Raw genomic sequence first — 25928 nt, forward strand, 5'->3', positions numbered from 1 at the left:
TACAGCAATCAACAAATAGGCAGGTCATAAGGAGGAAACGGATATATGGAGAAAAATAAGATGGAGTGTATGGGGTGGGATACAAGCCTGGGAAAGCCTCACTCAGAAGGTGACATTTGAGCAAAGACCTGAAGGAGGTCGGGCAATGAACCAGGCAGATAGTCTGGAGGTAGGCCATGCCAGGTGGAGAGAACAGCAAGTGCAAAGACCTAGAGGTGGGAATGAATGAAATGGGCGGATGTATTTGAGGAACATGGAGGAAGTCATGTGTGGAGTAAGGAGGGGGAGAGTGGGGCGAGATGAGGGCAGAAGATGATGTCTGGCGGAATGTTTACTATCTAATGGGCCTGTTATGAGTACCCAGAGATCACTACTGACATTCTAGGAGCAACAGCAGCCCTAGCCCCGGCCATAAGACCAGGCTATTGCCTGGGTCTCCCCAAGATCCAAGGGCAGAGCCCCCTGCCCCTCTAGCTTTACGAGGTCCTAGCAGCCTTCCTGTCCCACCACCTTTCCCTAAATGCTTTCAGCCCAGCTCCTGATCCCAGCCCCAGCCTGACCAGGCTCCTGGTCTCAGCTTCACAGAATCCCAGCCTCCTGGTCCTGGACTTCGTCAATGTCCGCATTTTACAGGGGAAGAGTAGCTCCAGCCCAGGCTCACAGCAAGAGCAGGAACAGAGGGGCGTCTGGAGCCCTAAATCCGGTCAAGAAAAGGGAAACTTCTCTGCCAGGTTTGCAGGGTGCTAAGAACCTGTTCCACCTTGCCCTGAGGTTCCCGGCTGCCCCTAAGGTCCTTAACCTGTTCCTTAGCAACCTGCGCCCGTTCCTGTGGCAACTGGGGCGGGGCCAAAGTCTGTCAAGCAGAACTTTTCAACAGCGGAGGAGTCCGTGTCTTTCCTACTGGCCCTTTAAGAGGCTCCGCCGGGCGAGGCCTCAAGCTCCCTGATTAGTCCCGAGAGCTGCCGAGCGCAGCCGAACTTGACGTACCGCCCGCAGCCTTCCCTGTCCACCTCCCACGCGGCTGAGGGGACGCCTCAGCCAATCGCAGGTCGGCGCGCCGACCTTCATCTGCATGGTCACACCCCAGGGAAAGGATGCACCCCAATCCGACCGCTGGTGGAGACCATCATTAGCTTGCCGGGGGCGGAGTGGGGCGGGGCGGACGGCAGGGGCGGGCTCCGGGCGGTTGGTTGGAGAGGCGCAGCAGCCGAGAGGTCCGGGAAAGTTTCTTTAGAGGTGAAAACAGCCGCGGAACTCAGGGCCCTGCTAGGGGCCGGGGGCGTGGGGGTCTCGGGGCTGGGACGGGGCTGCTTCCAAGCCAAGGGGGGAGGACCAGGGCCTCCTGGGGGCCGATCGCCCAACAAAGGATCCCTGGGGCGCCCGCTCTGGAGGCCCTCCCAGCTCTGGGATCCGGCCCCCCCAACCGCTTTGGGCCCGGCATTCCTGGTCTCCCTAGCCGGGCCCCCGCTGTCGGCGGCTCGGGCACCCCTGACTCGGTCTCATGTCTGCGTTCCAGGTGCTGCCGGGAGCGGCCATGTCCCACGGCCCCAGGCAGCCCGGCGCGGCCGTCGCGTGAGTGTGACTTCCCCTCCCATAGTCCACTCGGGACTGTAGCTCAGCCCCCGCCCACCCTCTCGGAACTCCTCGACTCCGGCCCCCAGGGTCTTCACTCCCCGCCACCAGGGCAGGCCCTCCCCTAGTACCCCGTCGGGTTTCTCCTCTTCCCCCGGTCTCCAGTCCCTCGCAGGGGTCCCTACTGGCTGCCCCCCAGGAGGGGTCGAGCCCCCTCGCTGCTGCCGTATCTGCCATCGGGGGTGTGGGTGACCCGGGCGTCCTGTGTCTTCAGTCTCTCCCAGGAGTCCCTACTGGCTCCTTTAGTGTTCCTGATCCGACCCGCGGACCCTGACCCCGAGAGACCCCTGCTCCCAGGACTCAGGCCCCCTGTCTGCCAGCTCCGCCGTCGGGGTTAGGGGTGAGGGTGACTCTGGCCTCCCGTGACTCCAGGCCGGCGGGTGGCAAGGCTCCTGGACAGCATGGGGGCTTCGTGGTGGCTGTCAAGCAAGAGCGAGGGGAAGGCCCGCGAGCCGGCGAGAAGGGGTCCCACGAGGAGGAGGTGAGAGTCCCTGCATTGTGATGGGGGAGGCCCTGGGTCTCACCCCCAGGCTCCAGCCCTCACCTCAGACTAAGTTTGAATTCTCTGTGACTCCGCCCACAGTCCAGATTTCCCTCCCTAAGGTGAGACCCCGCCCTGTATTAGATGCCACGCCCCATAAGGTCCACTGCTACTCAAAGCCCAGGCCCCACCCACCACCGAATGCCAGCTCCTCCCACTGCTCGCTTCCCAGGTGAAAGCAACTTTTGATGATCCTGTGGGCCCTTCCTTCATGGCAAGGATGCCACGCCCATAATTACAGTGGCCACACCCAAAATGCTACCCAGCCCTGAACCCCTATTCCCAGTACTTCTGATACCCCTCACTTGGGTTCACGGTTCCCCTAACACTCCTCATAATCCTAACTCCTCACCTGACCACAGCTCCAGGCCTTCTGGGTTCTACCTCCTAGCTAGTCCCGTCCACGTCTTCCAAGACCTCGCCCCTCTGGTCCCCGCCCCATCCCTCCAGGCCTCTCCCAATGGAGGTGTCTGGTTCTGCAGCCGGTGAAGAAGCGTGGCTGGCCCAAAGGCAAGAAGCGGAAGAAGATCCTTCCAAATGGTCCCAAAGCACCTGTTACTGGCTACGTGCGCTTCCTGAATGAGCGACGTGAGCAGATTCGCACGCGCCATCCGGACCTGCCCTTTCCTGAGATCACCAAGATGCTGGGTGCAGAGTGGAGCAAACTGCAGCCCACAGAGAAGCAGGTGGATGGCAAGGGGTGGCGGATGTGGCTGGCTTGAGACCACTGACCTCCCCTCAGCCACTCAGATACTCCCGCAACCACGTCCCCTAAAGGACCTGTGTGGAGAGGCTTTCTTTCCTCCTGGAGAACTGTGGGGAAGGTAGCAATAGGCGAGACTAGACACAAAACTTAATTAATCAGTATGATCACTCAACATCTAAAGAAGTAGGGGTGGATGCTGGTTTTTATGTGAAACCCGATTTTCAAATCCTGGTAAACCACCAACTGTTTGCACCCTTATAAGTAGGATTTCAACAGGCAAAATAGGTGCAGAAGGGCAAGCATGCGTGTGAGAGTGTGCAGTCACTCAAACACCATGGGGTAGCTTATGGTGTGGGGGAGCTGGGGGTGGAGTGGGGAGCTAGGAGGTACCCTGAGCAGTAGGCCGAGGAGCCAGGTTTTGTCTGGAGAGTAAGCAAGGAATTCTGGGAACATGCAGCAGTGAAATGAGTGATGGAGATGGGGGCCTGGCCTTGGAGGCCTCCCCTGCCCCAGGGCTGGGCCAAGCCTTCTCCTGCTGCCCTGCCAGCGGTACCTGGACGAGGCCGAGCGGGAGAAGCAGCAGTACATGAAGGAGCTTCGGGCGTACCAGCAGTCAGAAGCCTACAAGATGTGCACTGAGAAGATCCAGGAAAAGAAGATCAAGAAAGGTGAGAAGGGTCCCAGCCCCCAGGCAGCTGAGTTCCTGCTCTGAGAAGGGTGGCCCAGGAGACTGACCCACCCCCTCCATGGGGCTCCCATGGGGGGAGGGCAAGGAGGGTGTTCCAGGCAGGGGGAACAGCACATTCAAAGCAGAGCAGAGTCAGAGGAAACCTGGGAGGCTGACCCTGCCCTCCTCCCTCCCCCACCAGAGGACTCGGGCTCCGGGCTCATGAATACCCTCTTGAATGGACACAAGGTAAGTGCCCCTCCTCTAAGGAGAGCACCTAGGTGAGAAAGGTCTGGAAGTCTTGAGGTCCCTGGGTGAGGCCCCTGGGTGAGCCTGCTCCAGTGCTCATGGAAGTGAGCAGCCCTCGTCCATCCTGTGTGAGCAGAGCGGGGCAGCCACACTGTGGGAATGTTGTTAAATGGGCTTCCGCTGAGTGGTTCAGGGAGGCCCCCCCAAGCTTGGGGGATGCCCCAGAGGGTGTTGGGCTGCTCCCTAAACATTGCCACCTGTCTTGTCCCAGGGTGGGGACTGCGATGGCTTCTCCACCTTCGACGTCCCCATTTTCACTGAAGAGTTCTTGGACCAAAACAAAGGTGAGCACCAACTAGGGGTTCCTGGGGAAACAGGTGTTGGGAGAGAAGGTGGGCCAAAAGAGGGCTCGAAGGCAGGAGGCAGCGAGTGGGCTGTATTTACCCCTAAAAACCGAGCCATATTCCTTCCCTGCCCCTTAGCCCTGGGAGCTAAAGGGTGCGGTTGGTAACAGAGCACTGGCTGTCGCTGGGTAGTTCCCCGGGCAGAGGGGAGGAGGAGGGAGCCCCAGGCTCTGACCTGTCTCCACACTGCACGCAGCACGGGAGGCGGAGCTGCGGCGCCTGCGGAAGATGAACGTGGCCTTTGAGGAGCAGAACGCGGTGCTGCAGAGGCACACGCAGAACATGAGCAGCGCGCGTGAGCGCCTGGAGCAGGAGCTGGCACTGGAGGAGCGGCGCACGCTGGCGCTGCAGCAGCAGCTCCAGGCGGTGCGCCAGGCGCTCACCGCTAGCTTCGCCTCGTTGCCCGTCCCCGGTGCGGAAGCCCCGCCCCCGCCTGCACATTCTGGTCCCTGCTAACCCAGCTATCCACTACCTGGAGCTCCACCCCCGGGTCACGGGGAGTCTTGCCCCTGGGGGCCCCACCTCCCTGCCTTGACCCTGGACACAGCGAACCCATCCTCCGAGAGCCCCTACCCCACTGACCCGGCTTCTTTTCACAAGTCGAGCCTGGCTCCGTTTGACCACTTCCCTGCCCTGAGCAATGTGCGCACCTGCCTCTGCCCCCAACCCTACCCTCGGTGACCTCTCCCCCGGTTACCCTAAGCTCTTCCAACCCCCCCAGTCCTGCTCCACCTCTTGTCAGCAGCGACGCCCCGCCCTCACTGACCCCAGCCCATGCCAGACCCTCCCTCACTGACCAGCCTGCTGCAACCCCATCCATCCCTGCCTTTAGTGATTGTCTTGCGCCAACTTTAATTTCCTCTCCCGCACTAGACCCCCATCCCCCCACTCCCCACCCCCGCCCTGCCACGACCTCCTTCGGAGCAAGTAACATCTTCTGACTCCACCTCCCCACCTTCTCCCACAGCTGACCTCTACTCTCAAGTCCAGATGCCCTGACCCCTCACCCGACTCCTGACATGCTCCAAAGGCCCCTTCCCCAGGACCCTTCCTTTACAAACCCTGATCCTCTGACCCTTGCTCCCGTGGAACCCCAGCCGCCCAGCTGACTCCACAGTGGGCTAGGCTGACTGGCCCCTGCCATTCCCAGGCACGGGGGAGACGCCCACACTCAGCACTCTGGACTTCTACATGGCCCGGCTGCATGGAGCCATTGAGCGAGACCCCGCCCAGCATGAGAAACTCATCATCCGCATCAAGGAGATCCTGGCCCAAGTCGCCAGGTGTGTGCCTGGGTGCCCCACCCCTCGCCCACCTGCTCAGCCCAGGTGGGGCAGTCCTGTATAGGGGACTGCCTCAGGCTAGGCCTGCTGTGGTCTCCCTCTGGGGAAACGTCAGCATTTCACCCTCCAGTGGGTTTCCCTGGGCCTGTGGGCACTGCAGGGTGGGATCCGGCAGCTTAATCTTTCTCTGAGGTCTGGTGCATTTGGGAGTTACCAGGTGGGACTTAGCATGGGCATGAGTCAGGTGGTGGACCACTGGGAGGTGGGTGCTGAGCAGGCCAGGTGCTGTATTAACGCTGCTGGGTGGGATCTTCCAGCCTGCCTTGGCCAGCTGGATTCATTCTGGGGGGCTGGAACTTCTCCAAGGCTTGGCAGTTTATTCTGGGTGATTTCTGGCTGCCCGGTTTAGATGGGGTTAACTCCAGGTCCCCCACCCTGACGCCTGTTTGGAGGAGCTGGGGTGGCCTCTAGTGTCTCCCAAGATCATAGCAGGACTGAGATGATGGAGTCCACCATCATGACTGCCCCCTCCCGACCCCCACTTCTGTTGCAGTGAGCACCTATGAGAGTGTCGGTCGCTTCAGCAGCGGATCCGGAGAAGACCAAGCTCTGGTTGTGGCCCCTCCCCCACCCCTCCTCCCTGGAGGAGGGGTGGGGGTCCACCCTTTGGGGCCAGGTTCAGTTCTGCACCTTGGGAGCTCCAGGCCCCTAAAATTATTCTATATCATCCCTCTAGCTTTCAACCTCCCCAGTACTCCAAGTCCAGAAAAGTCATCTGCCATGCATGACACACAGCCTCACAAGGCACGTCACACTACAGGGACATGGAGACACCACACACGAGCAGCACAACCTGGGACATGGGGACCCACTGGTGGAGGGAGAGTGCCACAGGCCACAGCGGCTCTCCAGGGTCTGCCCCAGGACACAGGGCGGAGCAAACCCACACCTGCCACACCGGGAGGGACCCGAAGGTGCTGACCACAAGTGCCCACATCTGCAGGCACTGGCAGGGCACTCACACCTGGGTGAGGGCCTTCTGCCCATGGTCCTCAAGTTCCTGCACCCCATAATGGGGGAGCTTGTACTGACACCCCTGCCCTCATCCAGCTAAGGGACCCTCATGAAGGTGGCCCCTTTGCCATTGCTTAACCTGGGCTTTTTAAATTAAAAAATAAAGTGGAATTTGAATTTCAAGCTTGTGTGTGTGTTTTATAGGGGGTTGGGCTAGAAGATGCACCCAGGACCCCCTAAGATACCCCTACTGGGGGTCTCAGGCCTGCCCTCCCCTAGCCCCTACAACCAAGAATCTACTTCCTGTCTCCGGATTTGCCTGTTCTGAACATTTTATATAAATGGAATCACACTGTACCTTTTTGTATCTGGTTTCTCTCACTGAGCCTTTTGTTTTCAAGTTCCATCAGCATTGTAGCGAGTATCAGTGCTTCACTCCTTCTCACGGCTGAGTAATAGTCCAGTGTGTGTAGAGACACACTGCATTTCTCCACTGACAGACATGTGGGCCGTTTTCACCTCTTGGCTGCTGTGAATTGTGCTGCCGTGAGCATGTGTGTACAGGTCCTTGTCTGAGCCCCTGTTTTCAGTTTCCTTGGGTCACCCCCAGGAGTGGACTTGCAGGGTCATATGGTAATTCTACACTTAACTTACTGAGGAAACAGACACTTCTGCATTTAATGGAATATTTAAAGTACCCTAAAACTCCTCAGATATGGCCTCTGCCTGCCTTTCTGTCTGGGAGAAAGCTGTCCCTCAGCTCCTGCCTTGATGCGAGACACTTCAGGTCCTCCCTGTGTGCCACTGGTGCCTTCCAAGCTGCTACCCCAGTGGAAAAAAATATATATCCTAAAACTTTCAGAGACGAATTTGACCAACACCCATGTGACAGGTTGAATTATGTCCCCTCAAAAGATATGTTGCCCTGATTGGTGTGGCTTAATTGGTTGGGCATTGTCCCACAAAGAGAAAGGTCACTGGTTTGATTCCTGGTCAGGGCACAGGTTGCCTAGCTTGTGGGTTCAGTCCCCGGTTGGGACACATTCGAAAGGCAACTGATCAATGTTTCTCTCTCACATGAATGTTTCTCTCCCTCTCTTTCTCCCTCCCATTCCCCCTCTCTCTCTATCCTTTAAAAAAAAAAAAAAAGTCGAAGTCCTAACCCCCAGGACTTCAGAATGGGACCTTATTTGGAAATGGAGTCACTGCAGACAGGAGTTAAGATGAGGTCAGCTTGGAGTAGGGTGGCCGATCCAACATGACTGGTGTCTCTATAAGAAGATGGAAACTTGGACACAGTCACAGAGAGGAGACAAGGAATGCCAAGGATTGCGGGCCACCACCAGAAGCCAGGAGAGGCAAGGAAGGATCCTACCCAGGGCCTTGCAGCGTGGTCTTGCTGACAACCTGATTTTGGACTTCTGGCCTCCAGAACTGTGAGAGAATAAATCTGCTGTTTTAAGCCACCCAGTTTGTGGTGCTTTGTTATGACAACCCCAGGAGACTGATACAATGGGACATTGTCGCTCCACCTCAAGGAATGAGCTTCCTAGTCCTGCCACCTCCTCCCTGGCACAGGTATTTCCATTCCAAATTTGGAGTTTAGCAGGTCTTCTTTAAAGCTGTTGGGTGGTTTGTGTTTTTTTAAAGATTTTATTTATTTATTTCTAGAGAAAGGGAGGGAGGAAGAGAGGGAGAGAAACATCAATGTGTGATTGGCTCTCACGCACCCCCAACTGAGGACCTGGCCCGCAACCCAGGCATATGTCCTGACTGGGAATCGAACCCGCAACTCTTTGGTTCACAGGGTGGTGCTCAATCCACTGAGCCTCACCAGCCAGGGCTGTTGTTGTTTTTAATCCTCACCCAAGGATATGTTTATTGATTTTAGAGAGGAAGGGAGGGAGAGAGAGAGAGACAGACATCAGTGTTTGAGAGAGAAATATTGATGGGTTGCCTCCTGTATACGCCCTGACTGGGGATCGAACCTGCAACCTTTTGGTGTACGGGACGACGCTCCAACGAAATGAGCCACCCCAGCCAGGGCTCTTGTTCAGGTCTTTACATACTTTTAGCGCATGAGTGTGTCTTTTAAAAGACCATTTTGATCATTTTTGTCCCCCCCCCCATTTTTTAATGTGTACATTTCTGTGGTTTCTAGTGTATTTACAAAGTTGTGCAACCATTGGCACAATCTAATTCCAGAACATTCCATCACTCCAAAAAGAAGCCCTGTCCCTCTTAGCAGTCACCCCCAACCCCTTCTCCACAAATGCACTTACTGTCACTGAGGATTTCCCTGTGCTGGACATTTCGTATAATGAACCACACACTGTGGCTTTTTGTGCCTGGTTCTTCTCCACGAGCACCCCATGTTGAAGGCTGGCCCACGCTGGGGTGTATGTCGTGTTTTGCAGCCTTTCAACTTCACATCCATTTTCTTATACCTGCTTTTCCCATCGATGCCTGGCTTCTGAGGGTCTTCCAAAGCGGAGGGCCCTCTTACACACCACTGCCTGGCATTCCACTGCTGTTTACTGAGCCGGATTTCCCGGTGCCTGGTATTACATTCCCAGGGAATTCTTGCAGAGCATTCCGGGTGCAGGAGCCTCCTTTTTCATCTGGAAGTTGGGGGATCCACTTATTCCTTCACCAAATATTGCCTGAGTGCCTGCTCACTGTGTGCCAGGCACAGAGCACCCAAGTACAGCAGGGAAACAGGAGACCAGAGCCCCTGCCCCCCTGCAGCTGACATCCCCATTGGGGAGACGGGGATACAAGATGGATAAGTAAAAACATCTGATTTGCTCAGTGTTGCTCAAAGCTAAAGAGAAAAAGTAAGCCAGGAAGAGAAACTGGCAAAGGTGGTCAGAGGAGGTGCCATCTGGGCAAAGAGCTGCAGGAAGTGAGGGCAGGAACCACCTAGAGAACTGGCAGAAGGTGTTCCAGGCAGAGGGCACAGCACATGCAAAGGCCCTGGGGCAGGAGTGTGCCTGGCATGTTAGAGGAATAACTGAGGCTCCTGTGGCTGGAAAGCAAAGCCAGCGAGGGGGGAGAGAGAGAAGATGAGGGCAGAGTGGGATGGGGGCAGGTAGAACCGGGCCACGTGGGCAGCTGGGAAAACTAAGGCTTTTACCCTGAGGGAGGTGGGAGCCCTGGAGGGCTGTGGGCAGAGGAGAGACAGGATGTGGCTCAGGTTATATCAGGGTAACCTTATTCCCTCCTACCTGTTAAGGCTGTTGCAAGGATTAAATAAGAGAGTTTAGGCGAATGAGCGCTCGGGCGCGCTCAGCTGCCCCAGTCCTTATTTGTGATCCATATTTTTCCGGCGCTACAGCTCAGGACCCCGCAGACTGCCCAGCGTCCCTGGGGAGCGCGCCGCTGGCCCTGGCAGAGCCGGGACACCTGGGGCCGTCCTCCCCCCCTCTGCACCCCGCGGTGTCGCCTTCCTAGGCGGCTCGGGTTCCTGGATCCCCTTACCCGGGCAGCTCGGCTGTCGCGCCCTGGGCCGGGGGAGGGGAGGCCGCAGGAAGCAGCGGATCCGGCGGCAGCGGAGGCGGTGGCCCGGGTGGCCTAGCTCCTCTGGTCATGGAGAGCGCAGCAGCCCGCGAGACCCCGGGGGCAGAGGCCACGCGCCCGCCCGCACCCCCTCCCTCGCCCTCCGAGCCCCCCGCGGCGCCCCGCGCCCGCCCGCGCTTAGTTTTCCGCACGCAGCTGGCGCACGGCAGCCCCACGGGCAAGATCGAGGGCTTCACCAACGTTCGGGAGCTCTACGCCAAGATCGCTGAGGCCTTCGGGATAGCGCCCACCGAGGTGAGGACCCCGGACCCCCCACTCCAAGATTGGGGGGGCCCTATCTCCATTTCTCAGAGACGCACCTCTCAGATCCAGTGGCGCCCATACCCTGGGGACGCCCCCTTTGAGCACCCTGCACAAAGATGAGCAAGTCTTAGCGTGGTGAGTCTCCAGATGGTTCGCATCCAGCTGAGGTGGATACCAGACCTCAGGGAAGCGCCTGAATGGTTCCGGGACGCGGCTTTGGGGCTGGGGTTCCTGGCAGCTCCATTCCAGGCGATACGTCGGAGGTAACAGGCTGGGCTGCAGAGCAGTGCGTCTTGCGACTCCCAGGGGGCGCCAGCGGATGCAGAACGGCCTGAAAAAGATGGTAGCGGAAGGAGAGTCAGGGCGCCAAAGGATTAAAACGGAAAGTCCTGGGTTGGGAAACGGGTGTCCTTCCTGCCCAAAGCCTCCTTCTCACCCTGCTCCTCATTCTGGGGTTCTGTTTACTTGTCTCCCACCGCATTCTGAAGATCCTGCGGGCTGGATTCCTGGGCACCAGGTGACTGGGCCAGTTCAGTTCCATGCCTCTTTGTGCCTCGGTTTCCCTATCAGGCCCATGAGCCCATACCCCCGGGGGTTCTGCACAGACAGTGGGGAATGAGCGCTCTCATTAATTCTGGGCTCCCCCTCCCCTCGGGACAGATCTTATTCTGCACCCTAAACAGCCACAAAGTGGACATGCAGAAACTCCTGGGCGGCCAGATAGGGTTGGAGGACTTTATCTTTGCACATGTGCGCGGCGAGACCAAGGAGGTGGAGGTCACTAAGACGGAGGATGCGCTGGGGCTGACCATCACGGACAACGGGGCCGGATACGCCTTTATCAAGGTGCCCGCGGTGGGGGTGGGGTGGGGGGAGCAACTTTCCAGGTGCTCGATGACCTGGGGTGAGTGACTGGTCTAAGTGCACTCTGCGGAGGTGGCCCCTCAAGTGACTCTGGGTCCCTGCAGAGGATCAAGGAGGGCAGCATCATCAACAGGATCGAAGCCGTGTGTGTGGGCGATAGCATCGAGGCCATCAATGACCACTCTATCGTCGGCTGCCGCCACTACGAAGTCGCCAAGATGCTCCGCGAGCTGCCCAAGGCCCAGCCCTTCACACTGCGCCTGGTGCAGCCCAAGAGGGCCTTCGGTGAGGGCCACCTGAGGGCGCAGGGACAGGAGTGGGGGTGGGCGGAGCTCTTGTGGAAATGGGTTCTCTGGATGCTGGGGACAGTGGAGCGTGGGGGGATGGAACAGGGTGGAAGATTCTAGATGCCTCTGGTGACATGACGGGAAACTTCCAGCACCGCGTCAGGAACAGGCAGGTAGTTTCTGTATTGTCATAGTCTATTGGGGGTGGGGGAAGTACAGGAAGATCGAGGAAGCATGAGGAGGTGTTTAGATTGATTTTGTTGCATGGCTGGGAGCTTTTAAAGTGCTGCTTTAAGGCTACTGACATAAGGAGGCCTTTAAAGGGTGAGAAAGTTCTAGAAAGTCTCAGCTCAGGTTTTTCAGTGTTTACAAAGAATGGATTTTTCCAGAACACATGCCCCTCCACCACTCTGTCCCCTCCAGATATGATCAGCCAGAGGAGCCGTAGCAGCAAATGCCCTGTGGAAGCGAAAGTGGCCAGTGGGCGGGAGACCCTGCGGCTTCGTTCTGGGGGGGCTGCCACAGTAGAGGAAGTGGTGAGTGAAAGGGAGGGGGGTCTTTAGGGGCTCTTGTACCTAGAGCTCCACTGCTGAGTCATTGTGACCTTGGATAAGACCTCTCTTGCTCAGACTCGGTTTCTCCACCTGCAAGATGGGTCTCCATGGTGAGGCGGGGCAATAGTGGTATGAAGAAGCATTGATGCATGAGATCCCAACCAGCTCTCACCCAAGGGGTGGGGCCTTGAGAGGAGCCTGGGCTATAGGGATCTGAGGTTCCCCTCTGTTTTGTCCCCTGACACCCCCAGCCCAGTGAATTTGAGGAGGAGGCGTCTCGGAGGGTGGATGACCTGCTGGAGAGTTACATGGGCATTCGGGACCCAGAGCTGGGTAAGGGGCCAGGGTAAGCCGGTTGACCCTGGGGGGAGGCCAGCCCATGGGGAGGAGGTGGGGGTCCCAAGGGGAAGTTGGGGTCCCAGAGCACCTTTACTCACTTTCCCTCCTACTTTGGCAGCGTCCACCATGGTGGAGACGTCCAAGAAGACAATGAGCGTTCAGGAGTTTGCACACCATTTAGACTCCGTCTTGGGCGAGTTCGCCTTCCCGGACGAGTTTGTGGTGGAGGTGTGGGCCGCCATCGGCGAGGCCAAGGAGGCCTGTGGCTAGTCTGCCCTGGGGCTGAGCGCAGCCCCAGTCCAGAGCCCAGCCCCCCTCCTCAGCCCTGCCGGCAGACTTCCGAAGCCCAGCCCTGCTCCAGAGCCCAGCTCAGATCTGAGACCCAGCGCCCCTCTAGAGCCCAGGTCATCTCTGAGACTGAGGTCACCTCTAGAACCCATACCAGTTCTGAGACCAAACCTAGTTCTGAGACCAAGCCCTGCTCTAGAACTCAGCCCTCTTCTAGAACCCAGGCTAGCTCTGAGGCCAAGTTCATCTCTAGAACTTCATCTGGTTCTGAGACCAAGCCCTGCTCTAGAACCGAGCCCTCCTCTAGAACCCAGGCTAGCTCTGAGATAAAGTTCAACTCTAGAACTCATACCATTTCTGAGACCAGGCCCAGCTCGGAGACCAAGTCCTGTTCTAAAACACAGCCCAGCTCTGAGGCCAAGCCCAGCTCTGAGGCTAAGCCCAGCTCTAGAACCAAGCTCAATTCTGAGACTAAACTCTGTTCTAGACCCCAGGCCAGCTCAGAAACTAAGTCCATCTCTAGAACACCATTCAGTTCTGTGACCCAACCCAGCTCCAGAACCCCACCCTCGTCTAGAAACCAGGACAGCTCTGAGGCCAGGCCTAGCTCTGGCATTAAGTCAAGTTCTGGAACCCAGACAAGTTTTAAGACCCAACCCGGCTCTGTGATCAATGCCAGTTTTGGAAGCCAACCCAGCTCTGTGACCAAGCCCTGCCATAAAATTCGACCTGACTCTGGGCTGCAAGACAGCTCAGTGACACAGCGGTACCCAGACACCCAGCCTAGCTCGGGAACCCCAGGCAGTTCTGAAACCCAGGTGAGACTCAAGAAGCAGCCCAGCTATAGAAGCCTCTCCAGCTCAGGATCCAAAGACAGCTCCCAAACCCAGCCCCATTCACAAACCCAGACCAGCTCAGGAACCCGGGTGCATGCGGCAGCTCAGTCCAGATCCAGACCCCAGCCCTGCTCTAAAACCCAGTTTTCCTCAAGCACCCACCCCCACTCTGAGGCCCAGTCCAGCTCCAGTGATGAGTCCAGCTCAGACATTGAGCCCAGCTCCAGATCCTGGCCTGATGGTACAACTAGGCCCATCTCAAGAATTCAGACAAGCCCTGGAACCTCATCCATCTCTGAGGGAATGCCTGTCTCCCCCGCTCAGCCTGACACCGGCCCCCCCTCTCACTGCAGTACACAGACCAGTGTTAGAATGCCGTCCAGCTCTGGGACCCAGACCGACTTCAAGGACTGGCCAATTTCCAGAGCTCATTCCAGACCAGGCACCCAACCCAGCTCTAGAGCTCAGCTCAGTTCTGGAGGACAGCCTGGCTCTGGGATCTCATCCAGCTCCAAAACACAGTCAGTTGCTGAGACTCAATTGGGTTCCAGAATACAGCTAAACTCTGGAATCCAATCTAGTCCTGGGACCCAGACCAGTGCAGCAACAGACTTAAGCTCCACAGCCCTGTCTAGCTCAAAGAGCAGGCTGGGCTCCAGGACCCAGCCCTGCACAGCTCAATCAGCTTCTCGGACTCCACTCACCTTGGAAACCCTGCCAAATTCTAGATACCAGCTCCAGGCCACAACCCAAGGCAGCTCTGGTATTAAGACAGACTTTGTGAAGCAGACCAACTCCACAACTCAGCTCACCTCTAGAGTCCAGTTCAGCTCTGAGAATCAGCTCAACTCTGAATCCCAGACCAGTTCAAGAATACAACCCAGCTCTGGAACCCACCTTAGTTCCAGAACCCAGACTGTTTCTGGAACTCAACCCAGTGTCAGAACCCAGACAAGCTCTGGAGCCCAGCTTGGCTCTGAGACCCAGCCCAGCTCAGGGGCCCAGACCAGTGCAAGCATTCAACCCAGCTCTGAAACCCAGCTCAGTTCCAGAAGGCAGTTTAGTACCAGGATTCAGTTTAGCTCCGAGACCCAGACCAGTTCAAGAATGCAGCCCAGCTCAGGAGTCCATGTGAACTCCAGAACCCAGCCCAGCTCTAAGATTCAGTTCAGCTCTGATATGCCACCCAGCTCTGACACTCAGACCAGTTCAAGAACACAGCCCAGCTTTGGAACCCACCTCGGGTCCAGAACCCAGCCTGTTCCAGGGACCCAAACCAGTTCCAGAACCCAGACCAGTTTTGGAACACAGCTCAGATCTGAGACCCAGCCCAGCTCTGGAGCCCAGGACAATGCAAGAATGCAGCCCAGCTCTGGAGCCTGGCTCAGTTCCAGAACCCAGACTGGCTCCAAAATTCAGTTCAGCTCTGAGACCCAGCCCAGTTCTGAAAGCCAGACCAGTTTCAACACTGAGCCCCACTCTAGAATCCATCATAGTTCCAGAACTCAGCCTGCTTCTGAAACCCAATCCAGCTCCAGAACCCAAACCAGTTTAAGAATCCAGCTCAGCTCTAGAAATGGGCTTTGCCCACAGATCCCTGGCCTTGACCCTAGAACCCAGTCTGATCCCATTCCACCAACTCGACCTCAGCCCCCAGGCCCACCACCCAGAGCCCCTGCTCCAGCCCCTAGCAAAGTCTCTCAGCCTCAGCCCCAGCCCCATGATCTGGTACATGGAACCCAGGGCAGAAGCCCACCGCCTTCCCACCTGGCTCCACCATCACAGGCCCCCTTGGCTCCCAAGAAACCAGCCCTTTTCCCCAAGCCCCAGCTGGGGCCCCATAAGTCCACTCCACCCACCGTATCTGTCATCCCTAGTTCTGCCTCTAGGGCGGCCCCCCTGCGGTCCCAGACCCCTGCACCCCCAGCTCAGGAGCATGCCCCCTCCCCCATACTTAGGGAGTCAGGAACTGCTCTGCAGGGGTCAGAGCCCCTTCCCCATGACAGGGAGCTGTAGCTTGGGGGTTACATAGTTTTGGCCCCTGGGGGACCCCGCCCCCTCTCCTTCCTCTCCCAATTCAGGTCCCTCCGAAGCAGCAGATGACCTCATTCCCCCACAGGTGAAGGGAGGGAGAATGGAAACGGGCTTCAGTTTCACTGGGCTTGGCTCTGGGAGGTGTAAGCAGATCCCAGGCCTGTGGAGGGGAAGGGGGGCAGGGAATGGTTTGCTCTTCATGTACCTCGAGGGCTCATGGGAATAAAGGCACATACAGCTAGGTGTGTTGCATGTGTGTGTTTTTTTATTTTAATCCTTTTTTAAAAGACTTTATTTTTAGAGAGAGGAGGAAAGGGAGAGAAACATTGATGAGAGAAACATCGATGGGTTGTCCCTTGTACACACCCCGACTGGAACCAAACAAGCAACCCAGGCATGTGCCCTGACTGGGAACTGAACTGGCGAACTTTTGCTTCGTGGGACGGCTCCGACTAACTGAGCCACAGCAGTCAGGGCCAGGTGCGAGGTTTCTGAGGGAGTTTGGGGGAAAGCAGAGGAAGCAACAGGCATGAGGCTCTAGGGAGCTATGACAACACTGGCTGCTTCTTAAGTACCAACTGTGTGCCAGGTGCTTTAAAGTACTCACTGTGCACATATTCATGCACTTGCACATACATGGCACTCCTCAAAGCTCAGTCATTTGTCCATTCAATCAGTCTTTATTGAGCGCCTACTATGGGCCAGGTGCTGTTTGTCCAAGGCACTGGTAGTCTGAGTGTAGGGGGATGAATGGCTGAAGGATAAGCTTATGAGAGAATGACTCCATCTCGAGTGGAGGAAACAGGCATCATTTCATGGTCTTGTGTGTGTCTCTCCCTTTCTTTTCTTTTTTTAAAGATTTTATTTATTTTTTTAGAGAGAGGAGAAGGGAGGGAGAAAGCGAGGGAGAGAAACAGCAATGTGTGGTTGCCTCTCATGTGCCCCTTACTAGGGACCCAGCCTAAACCTAGGCATGTGCCCTGACTGGGAATTGAACAGGCGACCCTTTGGTCTGCAGGCTGGCGCTCAATCCACTGGGCCACACCAGCCAGGGCTCTCCTTTTCTTTTCCTCATCTGCAAAATGGGTTTAATACCAGGACCCTCTCTAGGGACTATAGGCAGGGTTCCGGGAGAGCCAACTTAATGAAGGACGCGGGGAAAGGAAACAACGCAGTCTCACCCTCTCCGCCCGTCCCCGGTCCTGTTCTCAGCTGCTGCGTGGTTGGATAGCAATATGATGCACCAAACCTCAACAAATGCCGACTGACTTCCAGACTCAAAGGAAAATAAAGCCGGGCTGAAATCTATTTTGGCAAAAGAGGGGGTGTCTTGCTCATTTACATTCAATCTTTTCTAGACAGAGCCTTCTTGGGTTGGAGTGTCAAAGGGGATTGATTGCTCCTCAGAGAATAGGTCATATTCAGTGGTCAGAACCCCCAATTTCCTGAGGACTTCTGAAGAGAAGGCTTACAAGTCTAATTGCCTCTAGACACCCCCCTGCATCCCCACACACCCTTCCTGGAGTTGGGAGGGGGCTGAGGAAAGGGAGGGACCTTGGAAAAGGGGATCAGGGAAGAGCTGGGGGTCCTCAGGGCTGATGGAACATAGCTCACAATCCTGCCACTCAAGCCCTCTGTCCATTCTGCACTCCCAGCGCCCGGACTTCAGAATGGGCAGACGTGACTGTCAGGGAGGACCGAGGCTGAATGGGGGACGCGAGGGCAGGGCGCTCTGTCCCGCTGTCTTTCCAGAGCCACCACTGATGTCTGCCCCCAGCCCTATGCCATAGTGGGCCTCCGGCTGAGCTGAGACTGCATTGACAATGACCTGGCCCGGGCACTGAGGCCAGGGTGCAGGCGCCGGATCACGGCCCGGCGGAACAGGATGTACACCCAGGGGTCCAGGATCTGGTTCCAGGTGGCCACACGCAGGTAAATGAGCAGCTGTTTCTCCGTGCCTTCAGACAGCTGTCCAGCTGCGTCCATGGCTGGTGGGCTCCGCAGCACCGTCTGGGCGATGAAGACCTGTCAAAGGCCAGAGCAGTTAGCCAGGCAGCAGGCCAGCCTCTGGCCCCGCCCCTCCACCAGCGCAGAGCATGTACTGATTCTGTCCCTGATGTGCTGTGGGTCTGAGCTTGTTCTTTTTTTTTTTTTTTTTTAAGATATTATTTATTCAGTTTTCAAGAGAGGGGAAGACAAGGAGAGAAGTATCAATGTGTGGTTGCCTCTTGTTCACCCCGTCCTGGGGACCTGTCCTGCAACCCAGGCATGTACCCGAACTGGGAATTGAACCGGAGACCGTTTGGTTCCCAGTCTGCATTCAATCCACTGAGCCACACCAGCCAGGTCTCTGAGCTTGTTGTTGTGGCCACAAAACAGCACTCTTTTCCAGCCCCTCCCCTGGGCACAACTAAATGTGGTGGGAAAGGCTTGTAGGTGCACACAGTTGGAGTTATCATCACAGCCAGCACTGTTGTTCCAGTAAACATTTTATATTTTATAAGCATTTCATAATATAACATTATAAAATTATAGTATTAAAATGGGTATGAAATGATTTAATTTTATATTATATATTTTACTTTAAGGAATTTAACATATATTAAATGTTATATTTTATAAATTTTATGGAAAACAATTTAATATTAATTTTATATTAAACACTTAGATTAAATTATTTTAATATATTTTATTAAATATTGAATTTTACATTTAATATTACATGATATATTAAGTTATATATAAACAATAATATAATATAATATAATTATCTAATAATTAATATATTATAGTTAAAATTTTATGTGTAATTATATAATATGTAACATACTTATGTAGCTAAATATTATATAATTGACATAACTATTAGGTAGTAATAATGTATAATTATAGTATTATATAGTACTTAATTAGATACTATAAAATACATAACTATATTATATGATAATCGATATATTAATTACACTATAAGAATTAATGATAATGTATATATAACCATTATAATAAAATTATGTTAAATATAGTTTTGTTCATATTGTAATAAATGTATTACATTAAAATTCTATAATATCAAAATAAATTATTAGCTCTTGCTGGTATAGCTCAGTGGATTGAGCATGGGCCTGGGAACCAAAGGGTCACTGGTTCGATTCCCAGTCAGGGCACGTGCCTGGTTTGTGGGCCAGGTTCCCAGTGGGGGGCACATAAGAGGCAACCACACATTGATGTTTCTCACCCTCACTTTCTCCTTCCCTTTCCTTCTCTCTAAAAATAAATAAATAAAATCTTTAAAGAGAAAGAGAAAATCCTTTACAAAATAAATAAATTATAATATTAAAATTCTATTAAAAATGGTTTCCTAAGCGCTATTGTGTGCTGGACAAGGCTAGGGACACTGCCGGGGACGAGACTTCCTGCCCTGGTTTGGGTGTCGCTGTGTCTGGCTCATGAGCTCCTCCAGGAAGGTCATCCCAGTGTGGGCCCTGGGACACGTGTCCACGTTTTCTTGGACGGACAAGACCCTGAGGGTTGAAATTCATGCTGGATGGATGGAGGCCCAGTCACCACCGATGGCGGGAACCCAGGGCAGGCCCTGCACGGGCCACTTACCAGCAGCGGCATCCAGCAGACACTCGCCACCACCATGATGCCCATGAGCTGAGCCATCATCTCAACCTCACAGTCCCGTGGGCGCTGCTGGGCGGCCTCCTGCCCGTAGTACACGTGGCACAGCGTGGCCACACTGATGGTATTGAGCAGGAAGGACAGTCCCACTGAGAAGCTGCCTAGGAGTGCAAACAGCAAGCCGAAGGCCACATCCCCAGGCTCGGGGCCCAGCGTGAGGAAGCACCAGGAGCCCGGGTACTGCACAGTGTAGCGGCCCACTCCCAGCAGGGGCAGCAGGCCCAGCACCAGCGCGGTGGCCCACACCAGCCCCACGATGGTCCAGGCGCGGCGCTGCGAGGTAGTCGCAGGGCGCGAGAAGGGTCGAGTGATACCCAGGTAGCGCTCTGAGGCCATGGTGGCCCCCAGCAGCAGTGGGCACAGGCCGAAGAAGACCATGGCCACACCCATGAAGCGGCAGAGGTGGCAGCTGGGGTCCACGGAGTGCCAGTCGAAGAGGTTGGCATGCTGGGACACCACGATGGCACCGGTGATGAACAGCCCCATGAAGTCAGTGAGGACAAGGCCACAGAGGAAGGTGAGGAAGGAGGACCGCGTCTGGGAGCTGCTCTGCCTCGCACCTGCCAGCACGGTCAGGGCCAGCAGGTTGGAGGCCAGGCCCAACAGGCAGAAGGAGGCAGCAAACCACGGAGAGGCGATCATGCGCCGCTCCTCCAGTGTGATGTTCATTGGCCGGAAACAGGGCCCCAGAGAACTGCTGTTGGGCCACATGGCGCTGGAGCAGAGTCGGGGGTCACCACCCCATCGAGCCGAAGCTGTAGGGCAGCAGGTTGGCACTGCCCCTGGCACACCTGGTAGGGGCAGAGAGATGATTTTCTTGTGATTCAGTCTGCATTTTTTAAGTTGATTTTTTTAGAGAGAGAGAAGAAGGGAGAGAGAGACAAAGAGAGAAACATTCGATTTGTTATTCCACTTACTTATGCATTCAGTGGTTGTTTCTCGTATGTGACCAGACTGGGGAATCGAACCCACAACCTTGGCACATGGGATGATGCTCTAACCAACTGAGCTACCCAGCCAGAGCTTCAGTCTGCATTTTAATCTGAGTGGCCCTGGTGAACACCTATACAACCTTCAATACCCCACCTCAAATAACTCCCTTTCAAGGAAGCCTTTCCTGACTTATCTTACTCTGCGCTCCTGAGTTTTACTATTATTATAGCGCTACTTCCTGCTCTGTCCTGCCCCTGAATCAATAGTCTTCAAGGTTAGGACCAGTGCTGTCTCCCCTGGTGCCCCTGGAGGACACCAGTTAGTATCTGCTGAAGAGAAGGGCCAAGAAGCTCCAGGTTGGAACTCCAGCCCCCAAGCAAATGACTTCTTCTCTCTGAATTTCTGTTTCCCTGCCGGCCTCTGTCTAAGCCCATGGCGGACTACAGCACCCAGGACAGATTTCAGCCACAGTAAGACAGGATGCGTCCCGTCCGGCGAGGGAGGGGACTGGTTGTTGGCCAGAGGTCGCTGGCCCCAGTAATGGCCCTGAACTCAGCTTCACGGGTCACAGTTTCCTGTGGATGCATGAGGGTGAGGCCCCACCCCACTGGTGTTTTAGGGAGATCCTTCCTCACACATGTTGAAATTGTATTTTTGTTATTAAATATTTCTTAATTTTTTGAAATCATGTGGATTCTTTTTTCCCTATTTCATGGCATTGCCTTTTTTTTTTTTTTGGTTTTTATTCCTCACCTGAGGATGTCTTATTGATTATAGAAAACAAGGAAGAGAGCGCAAGAGAGAGACCTTGATGTGAGATAAAAATCATCAATCAGTTGCCTCCCATATGCACCCTGACCAGGGATCGAACCTGTAACCTTTTGGTGTATGGGAGGATGCTCCACCCAACTGAGCCACCCCGGCGAGGGCTCATGGCATTACTTACGTAACAAGAAATAAACCCAGAAATCCAGTTCCATTCTAGGAACAAAAAACAGCTCATTCGGAGTGACAGGTTCCCCAGGGATGGGCTATCCAAGGCAACGGGAGGGACCCGCTACCCAGTGTGGGGCTGGCGGAGAAACCCGGAGAGACATCTGGGCTGGGCTAGTGCAAGTGTGGGCAAATCAGCCAGATGTGGGGACGTGAGGTAGCAATAAAATGAGGACATTCAAAAAACAGCTCCCAGTTCCCAAAACAGACACACCAGGGAAGGCAGAAAGCCACTCAGGGAGATGGGACTAGCACCCAGCCCACACCTTCCGCCCTCCGCACACCCCACAGGTCATCCGTGTGCTGGCGTCGAGCGTGCACCTAGGGGAGGGATCAGAGTGGGCAAGGGTGGGGAGGCGGGCCCACGGGAGAGACAGGGATGGAGGGCCAGGCAGTTAAAGCTCATAAAGGTCCTATGATGATCTGCTTTTTGCAGAGTGGGCAAACTGAGGCACAAAGAGGTTAACTAACTTGTTCAAGGTCACACAGCCCAGCCCAAGCCGACCGGAAATTTACACTTGGGCCTCATTGCACATAATGTGTGTCAGTGATTCAAAATCCTGCCTTGTGGATGGAGGCCCACGCCAGGTGGGTGTGGGGTTCACAACCATTGGAATTTTCTCTAAGGGAGGATAACATTTTCTAAAAAGTTGATCAGACCCTATTCAAATCCTGGCTTTTCCGCATACCCTCCACTAACCTTGGCTCCTCAAGTCCCCACTCTGAGCTTCGGTTTCCCTTCCTGTAAAATGGGGCTCACGGTGGAAATGAGTTCATCTGGGTACAGGGCTTAGTGCACTGTAGGTGCTCAGTTCCTGCAAATGTGCCCAGCAGGTGGCCGCCAGCCCGTGCTGGCTCCCGACCTTGCAATTGGCTCCTTGGCCCAGCCCCTCAGCTCCACAGCTCCTTATCTAGTCTCATAAATTATCGAGCTCCTGGTGGCTGCCCTGAACTCCCATCCTAGGCTGAGCGCCAAGGCCATGGCTGCTTTGTGGTGCTGGGGCCTCGAGTGGGATAACTGAGGCCTGGGGAGCTAGGGTGGGCAGAGGGAGTGCTTTCTGTGGTGACCGGTGACCTTGGCCTTCCACTCCAGCCAGGGTGTGCTCTTCGCCATCTCGGATTTGACCTGCACTTGAATTCCTCCTGGGACAGGGCGCTGCCTCCCTCGAGAGCTGGTATGTGCCATTTCGGAACATTTCTGGGGACTTGGGCTTTGTCTGCAGCCACTGCCCTGGCCTCTGCCTGGAATGACTGCCAGCCCCTCTTGGGTCTCATGGTCCCCTTGTCCCTGCCTTCCTGCGAGAGCTCCTGCACCATTTACTCACCCGAGGCACACCCCCCTGAGATATCCTCATGTCTCCCATGTCTGGGAACAAACCTGTGACTCAGAGCCTGTGGCCTGGGGGAGGCTAGAAACTGGCAGGAATCCTTCTGGCCACAGCCTGCGGTTTCCAGTCCCCCCTCCCATGGGTTTAGGTGATAGGAGCTATCTCAAATTTCCCAGGCAAGCCGGCCAGTAGAGGCACCTGTCAAGGTCTCCCTTCCCCTCCCACATTGGCCAGGAGAGCAGGCAGGGCCCCTAACCTACAGGGGACCTGTTCTCATCCCAGCCACAGGTTGGCGAAGCAGCATGGGGTGGCCTTTGGGGGAATCCATCTCCCTCTCTGTGCCTCACGGGATGCACGGGCTCCAGGTTCCCACCCCAGATGTGCGGACAAAGCCGGGATTCCATGGCTCAGAGTGAGGAGGTTTAGACTTTGAAGGGCCAGGGTTGTGGAATTTGAGCTCCCAGTGCTGAAAACTGGAAGGCCTCCAGAGTCTAGAATTCCAAGGTGCTGAGGTTCCAGAACTTCGGCGAGAGTTTGGCTGGGTCCTGGGTTCCAGAAATCTGTCTCCACAACTGGCTCCTTACTGGAGGCTGAACAGTGGGCAGGACCCCCCACGGCCCAGTGGGATGGATGTGATTCTTTGTTTCCCAAGTATCAGGCTTGGCCTCTGCCTGATCACCGTCACTGCCCTCCCCACTCTCCTCCCCCACCTCCATCAAGCTATCCATCTCTCTACAAGCCCCTCTTCCACTCAACACCCCACCCAGTAGCCTGCCCAATCTGCCTGTCCGCACATCCTGGGCCCACCCAATCTTCCCAAGGGGTGATGATGACCTCAGACAAGCTCAGCTGGAAGTCCCTGATCTGCCACTGCTGAGCGGGGGAGGGACACACACACACACACACACACACACACACGGGACTCCACATTGCTGAGCTTGTTTCCCCATCTGTGAAATGGGAAGAACGAGGACACGAACTCGCCCGCTGGCACCCTGGATTGTTTTTGCAGGCTGTGGAGCCTTCACCTCAGCTGTGCCTGGTGTGCCCTTCCTGCCACCGGCTGTGTTCACAAGTGTACCTCCGGGTCAGGTGCACAGGGCCCGATGCTGCGTGTGACCTCGGCCGGCCCTGCCCCTGGGCCTGTTCCCCACACTTCCTGTCTTCTAACTGCTGAAGAGTCCAGGAGACCAATGACGACACCTTTTGGCACGAAAGTGCAGGGTCCAGGCCAGCACCTGCATCAGTCAGTTCCAGCCCGGGCCTGAAGCACACCCAGCTGCCCGTGGACGCCCTCCACGCCTCTGTGCAGCCACAGACACCCACACGGACACACATGTGAAGGCAGAGCCGGCGGCAGTCCCCTGGCCCACCCCCAACTCCCCTCACCACAAGGCTCAGTTTCCGGGAACTTTTCCTGTTTATGACACTCACCAGGACCCCACCCAAGAGAGTACAGTGAGTCTAACTAGGTAAGAGCTGAACCTTGGCCTAGACGCATGGGGTTCCTCTGAACCTCAGTTTCTAATTCGTTCAGTAGGTTTCTGACAAGCGCTCGCTGCTCAGGGCTGTCAGGAAGGCCAAAAGGGGGGGCAGGTGTGAGATGAGGGGAGGGGACCCAGGCCCTCTGGCCAGTGGTTACTGATGGACACAAGAGTTATCTCGATCATATGAACCCATCATTGCATGCACACACACACTCCCAGCCACACCCTCCCTGTGGCACCACAGGGTGGTGCCCTAAATGTCCCGGTACAGACTCAGAGAAACCCACACCCAAGCACATGCTTGACTCCACATGGCTGCACACTGGCCAGGGCAGGCAGCAGAAGTGCAAGGCCACTCTCCAGATGCAGACCTGGTATCATCAACTCCCCAGGGCACCCAGAACCTGGCTGCTGTCACCGCTCAGGGTGACACACCCACAACAGGTCAGGTCACCGCAGGAAACACTCCAGCAACACCTGCCCACTCTCGTGCCCCGCCCCTAAACTGGACATCTGTGTCCTTACCTGCCGATGATGAATGGATGGGGCCGCTGGGGTTGCCGCGCTCTCCGGGAGTCCGAGCCGGGAGGACAGGCGTGCGGGCGCTGGCCGGGGCCCGGGGTCGGGGAGGGATGGACGGAGCTGGGCAACCTAGCCTCCTGGGGAAACCGAGTCACGGTGGGGGCGGGCCCACAGAGGACCTGGGGGTTGCCACGTCTCCAGAGGCACAGGACGCCCGGTGCGCGGGGTGCTGTGAAGCAGGAAGGGCTAGGTCCCCTCTGAGGCTGGAGGGGCGTCCTTGGGGGTTAAAAATAGCCGGAGTCCGGCTCCGCTCCACAGACAGCACCCTGTCGATCTCTACTCTCCTCTCTCACGGTCTCTGTCCTTCCCTTGTGTGCTTCTCATCGGCCCCTCCTCCCTGCTGTGGCCACGCCCCTCAGGCCCCGGCCTGGCTGATGGGGGTCTGCGGGGCGTCTCCCCAGCCCCCCAGGAGACCGCGCAGCCTCTTGGGGAAGGGACTTCCGAGGGACACCAGGTCACAGGGGCAGGGGTGTAGTGGCCTGCCCCAGCTGGGCCCCCTCCAGGAGCTCCCGCGGCATTATTCATGGTCTGGGCAGCACCGGAGGCCCGGAGGGGGCGGGCATGTTCTGCATAAGGCAGGGTCAGCTTCCCAGAGTGCCCAGACCCCCACTCAGGCTGAGAGCTGGTGAACCTTCCGGGGTTGGGTCTGGCACACAGTAGGTAGGTTTGAGGCTCCTGCCAGGGCTGGAGGTTGGGGGTGCAGGCTGCTTAGAGGAGAGGGGCAATAAGACTCTCCAGCCAGCAGCTCGGTGGGCGGCCTCCTGAGGCAGGCCTTCCTGGAGCAGGTGAGCGGAGAGGGCTGTGTGCGACTGAGGGAAGGGGGCGCTACAGAGCGGGGCAAGTGAGACAAAGGCTGAGAGATGGCGCTGGGGCCAGGTGTAGGACAGCCTGCAGTCTGGGTGGGGAGGTTGCTCCCCGGGCGAGGCCCGCCCCGCCCACAGTGAGGGGAGGGGAAGGCCTGGAGTCTGTCACTGCAGGGATGATTCGAGGCTGAGGCTGGGGAGCAGGAAGAGGGCTCTGGAATGGGCTTCCCAGGGTCGACTTCCTTGAAGGCTGCAGACACACTTGGGGCTCTGGGCCAGGGTCTCATCGGCCCGAAGTGACCAGGCAGGGCCCAGCTAGAGTAAACGCATGGTGGCTGGCCTGTGCTGCAGGAAAGTGAGAAGCTTCTTGAAGGCCTTTCCTGCCCATAGTCCTGGGCCTCAGGTGGGTTGAGAGGGTCCACAGGCCTAAGCATGGGGGCGTGAACTTGGGCCTTGTTGACCCAGAGTTAGGGCCTACAGTGGACCGTGACCAGCTAGCTTGGCTTTGAGCCCACCCCAGCCAGTCCTTGGGCCCTGGGAGGGGCATACAAGTGCAGGCTCTGAGTGAAGACTGCCTCTAGCCCTGTACTCCCCTGGG

General features: G+C 56.2%; 3 protein-coding genes across 5 annotated transcripts; 2 read left to right on the forward strand and 1 right to left on the reverse strand.

Annotated features, from left to right (window-relative positions):
* Positions 1-1108: 1108 nt before the first annotated feature.
* On the forward strand, positions 1109-6679 carry HMG20B (high mobility group 20B). Its single transcript, XM_028519286.2, has 10 exons — positions 1109-1236; positions 1517-1572; positions 2005-2113; positions 2656-2859; positions 3427-3547; positions 3749-3795; positions 4067-4139; positions 4396-4611; positions 5350-5482; positions 6036-6679. The coding sequence occupies exons 2-10, from the start codon at positions 1535-1537 to the stop codon at positions 6046-6048; spliced, it is 954 nt and encodes a 317-aa protein (XP_028375087.1). The 5' UTR covers positions 1109-1236; positions 1517-1534; the 3' UTR covers positions 6049-6679.
* A 3052-nt stretch (positions 6680-9731) lies between these two features.
* On the forward strand, positions 9732-15753 carry GIPC3 (GIPC PDZ domain containing family member 3). Of its 2 annotated transcripts, XM_036034302.1 has the most exons (7): positions 9732-10309; positions 10979-11164; positions 11287-11467; positions 11893-12005; positions 12275-12369; positions 12481-12891; positions 13018-15753. In XM_036034302.1, the coding sequence occupies exons 1-7, from the start codon at positions 10085-10087 to the stop codon at positions 15500-15502; spliced, it is 3696 nt and encodes a 1231-aa protein (XP_035890195.1). In that variant the 5' UTR covers positions 9732-10084; the 3' UTR covers positions 15503-15753. The 2 variants fall into 2 exon arrangements, with proteins under 2 accessions (XP_035890195.1, XP_028375089.1); XM_028519288.2 differs by lacking the exon at positions 13018-15753 and having other exon boundaries at positions 9733-10309; positions 12275-12356; positions 12481-12757.
* A 57-nt stretch (positions 15754-15810) lies between these two features.
* TBXA2R (thromboxane A2 receptor) lies at positions 15811-24856 on the reverse strand. Of its 2 annotated transcripts, none has more exons than XM_028519284.2 (3): positions 24471-24856; positions 19130-19995; positions 15811-17545 (listed from the first exon to the last, which is right to left on the reverse strand). In XM_028519284.2, the coding sequence occupies exons 2-3, from the start codon at positions 19913-19915 to the stop codon at positions 17300-17302; spliced, it is 1032 nt and encodes a 343-aa protein (XP_028375085.1). In that variant the 5' UTR covers positions 19916-19995; positions 24471-24856; the 3' UTR covers positions 15811-17299. The 2 variants fall into 2 exon arrangements, with proteins under 2 accessions (XP_028375085.1, XP_035890224.1); XM_036034331.1 differs by having other exon boundaries at positions 16809-17545; positions 19130-20022; positions 24471-24617.
* Between the last annotated feature and the right edge of the window lie 1072 nt (positions 24857-25928).

The sequence above is a fragment of the Phyllostomus discolor genome, chromosome 8, assembly GCF_004126475.2.
Source record: "Phyllostomus discolor isolate MPI-MPIP mPhyDis1 chromosome 8, mPhyDis1.pri.v3, whole genome shotgun sequence".
In the NCBI taxonomy this organism is placed as follows: Eukaryota; Metazoa; Chordata; class Mammalia; order Chiroptera; family Phyllostomidae; genus Phyllostomus; species Phyllostomus discolor.

Coding starts and splice junctions, on each gene's coding strand:
- GIPC3 (XM_036034302.1), top strand. CDS start 10,085: ATGGAGAGCGCAGCAGCCCGCGAGACCCCGGGGGCAGAGGCCACGCGC. Junction 11,468..11,892: donor GCAGCCCAAGAGGGCCTTCG/GTGAGGGCCACC, acceptor TGTCCCCTCCAG/ATATGATCAGCCAGAGGAGC. Junction 12,006..12,274: donor CTGCCACAGTAGAGGAAGTG/GTGAGTGAAAGG, acceptor TGACACCCCCAG/CCCAGTGAATTTGAGGAGGA.
- HMG20B (XM_028519286.2), top strand. CDS start 1,535: ATGTCCCACGGCCCCAGGCAGCCCGGCGCGGCCGTCGC. Junction 2,860..3,426: donor TGCAGCCCACAGAGAAGCAG/GTGGATGGCAAG, acceptor CTGCCCTGCCAG/CGGTACCTGGACGAGGCCGA. Junction 3,796..4,066: donor CCCTCTTGAATGGACACAAG/GTAAGTGCCCCT, acceptor GTCTTGTCCCAG/GGTGGGGACTGCGATGGCTT.
- TBXA2R (XM_028519284.2), bottom strand. CDS start 19,915: ATGTGGCCCAACAGCAGTTCTCTGGGGCCCTGTTTCCGGCCAATGAAC. Junction 17,546..19,129: donor TCTGCTGGATGCCGCTGCTG/GTAAGTGGCCCG, acceptor GGCCTTTGACAG/GTCTTCATCGCCCAGACGGT.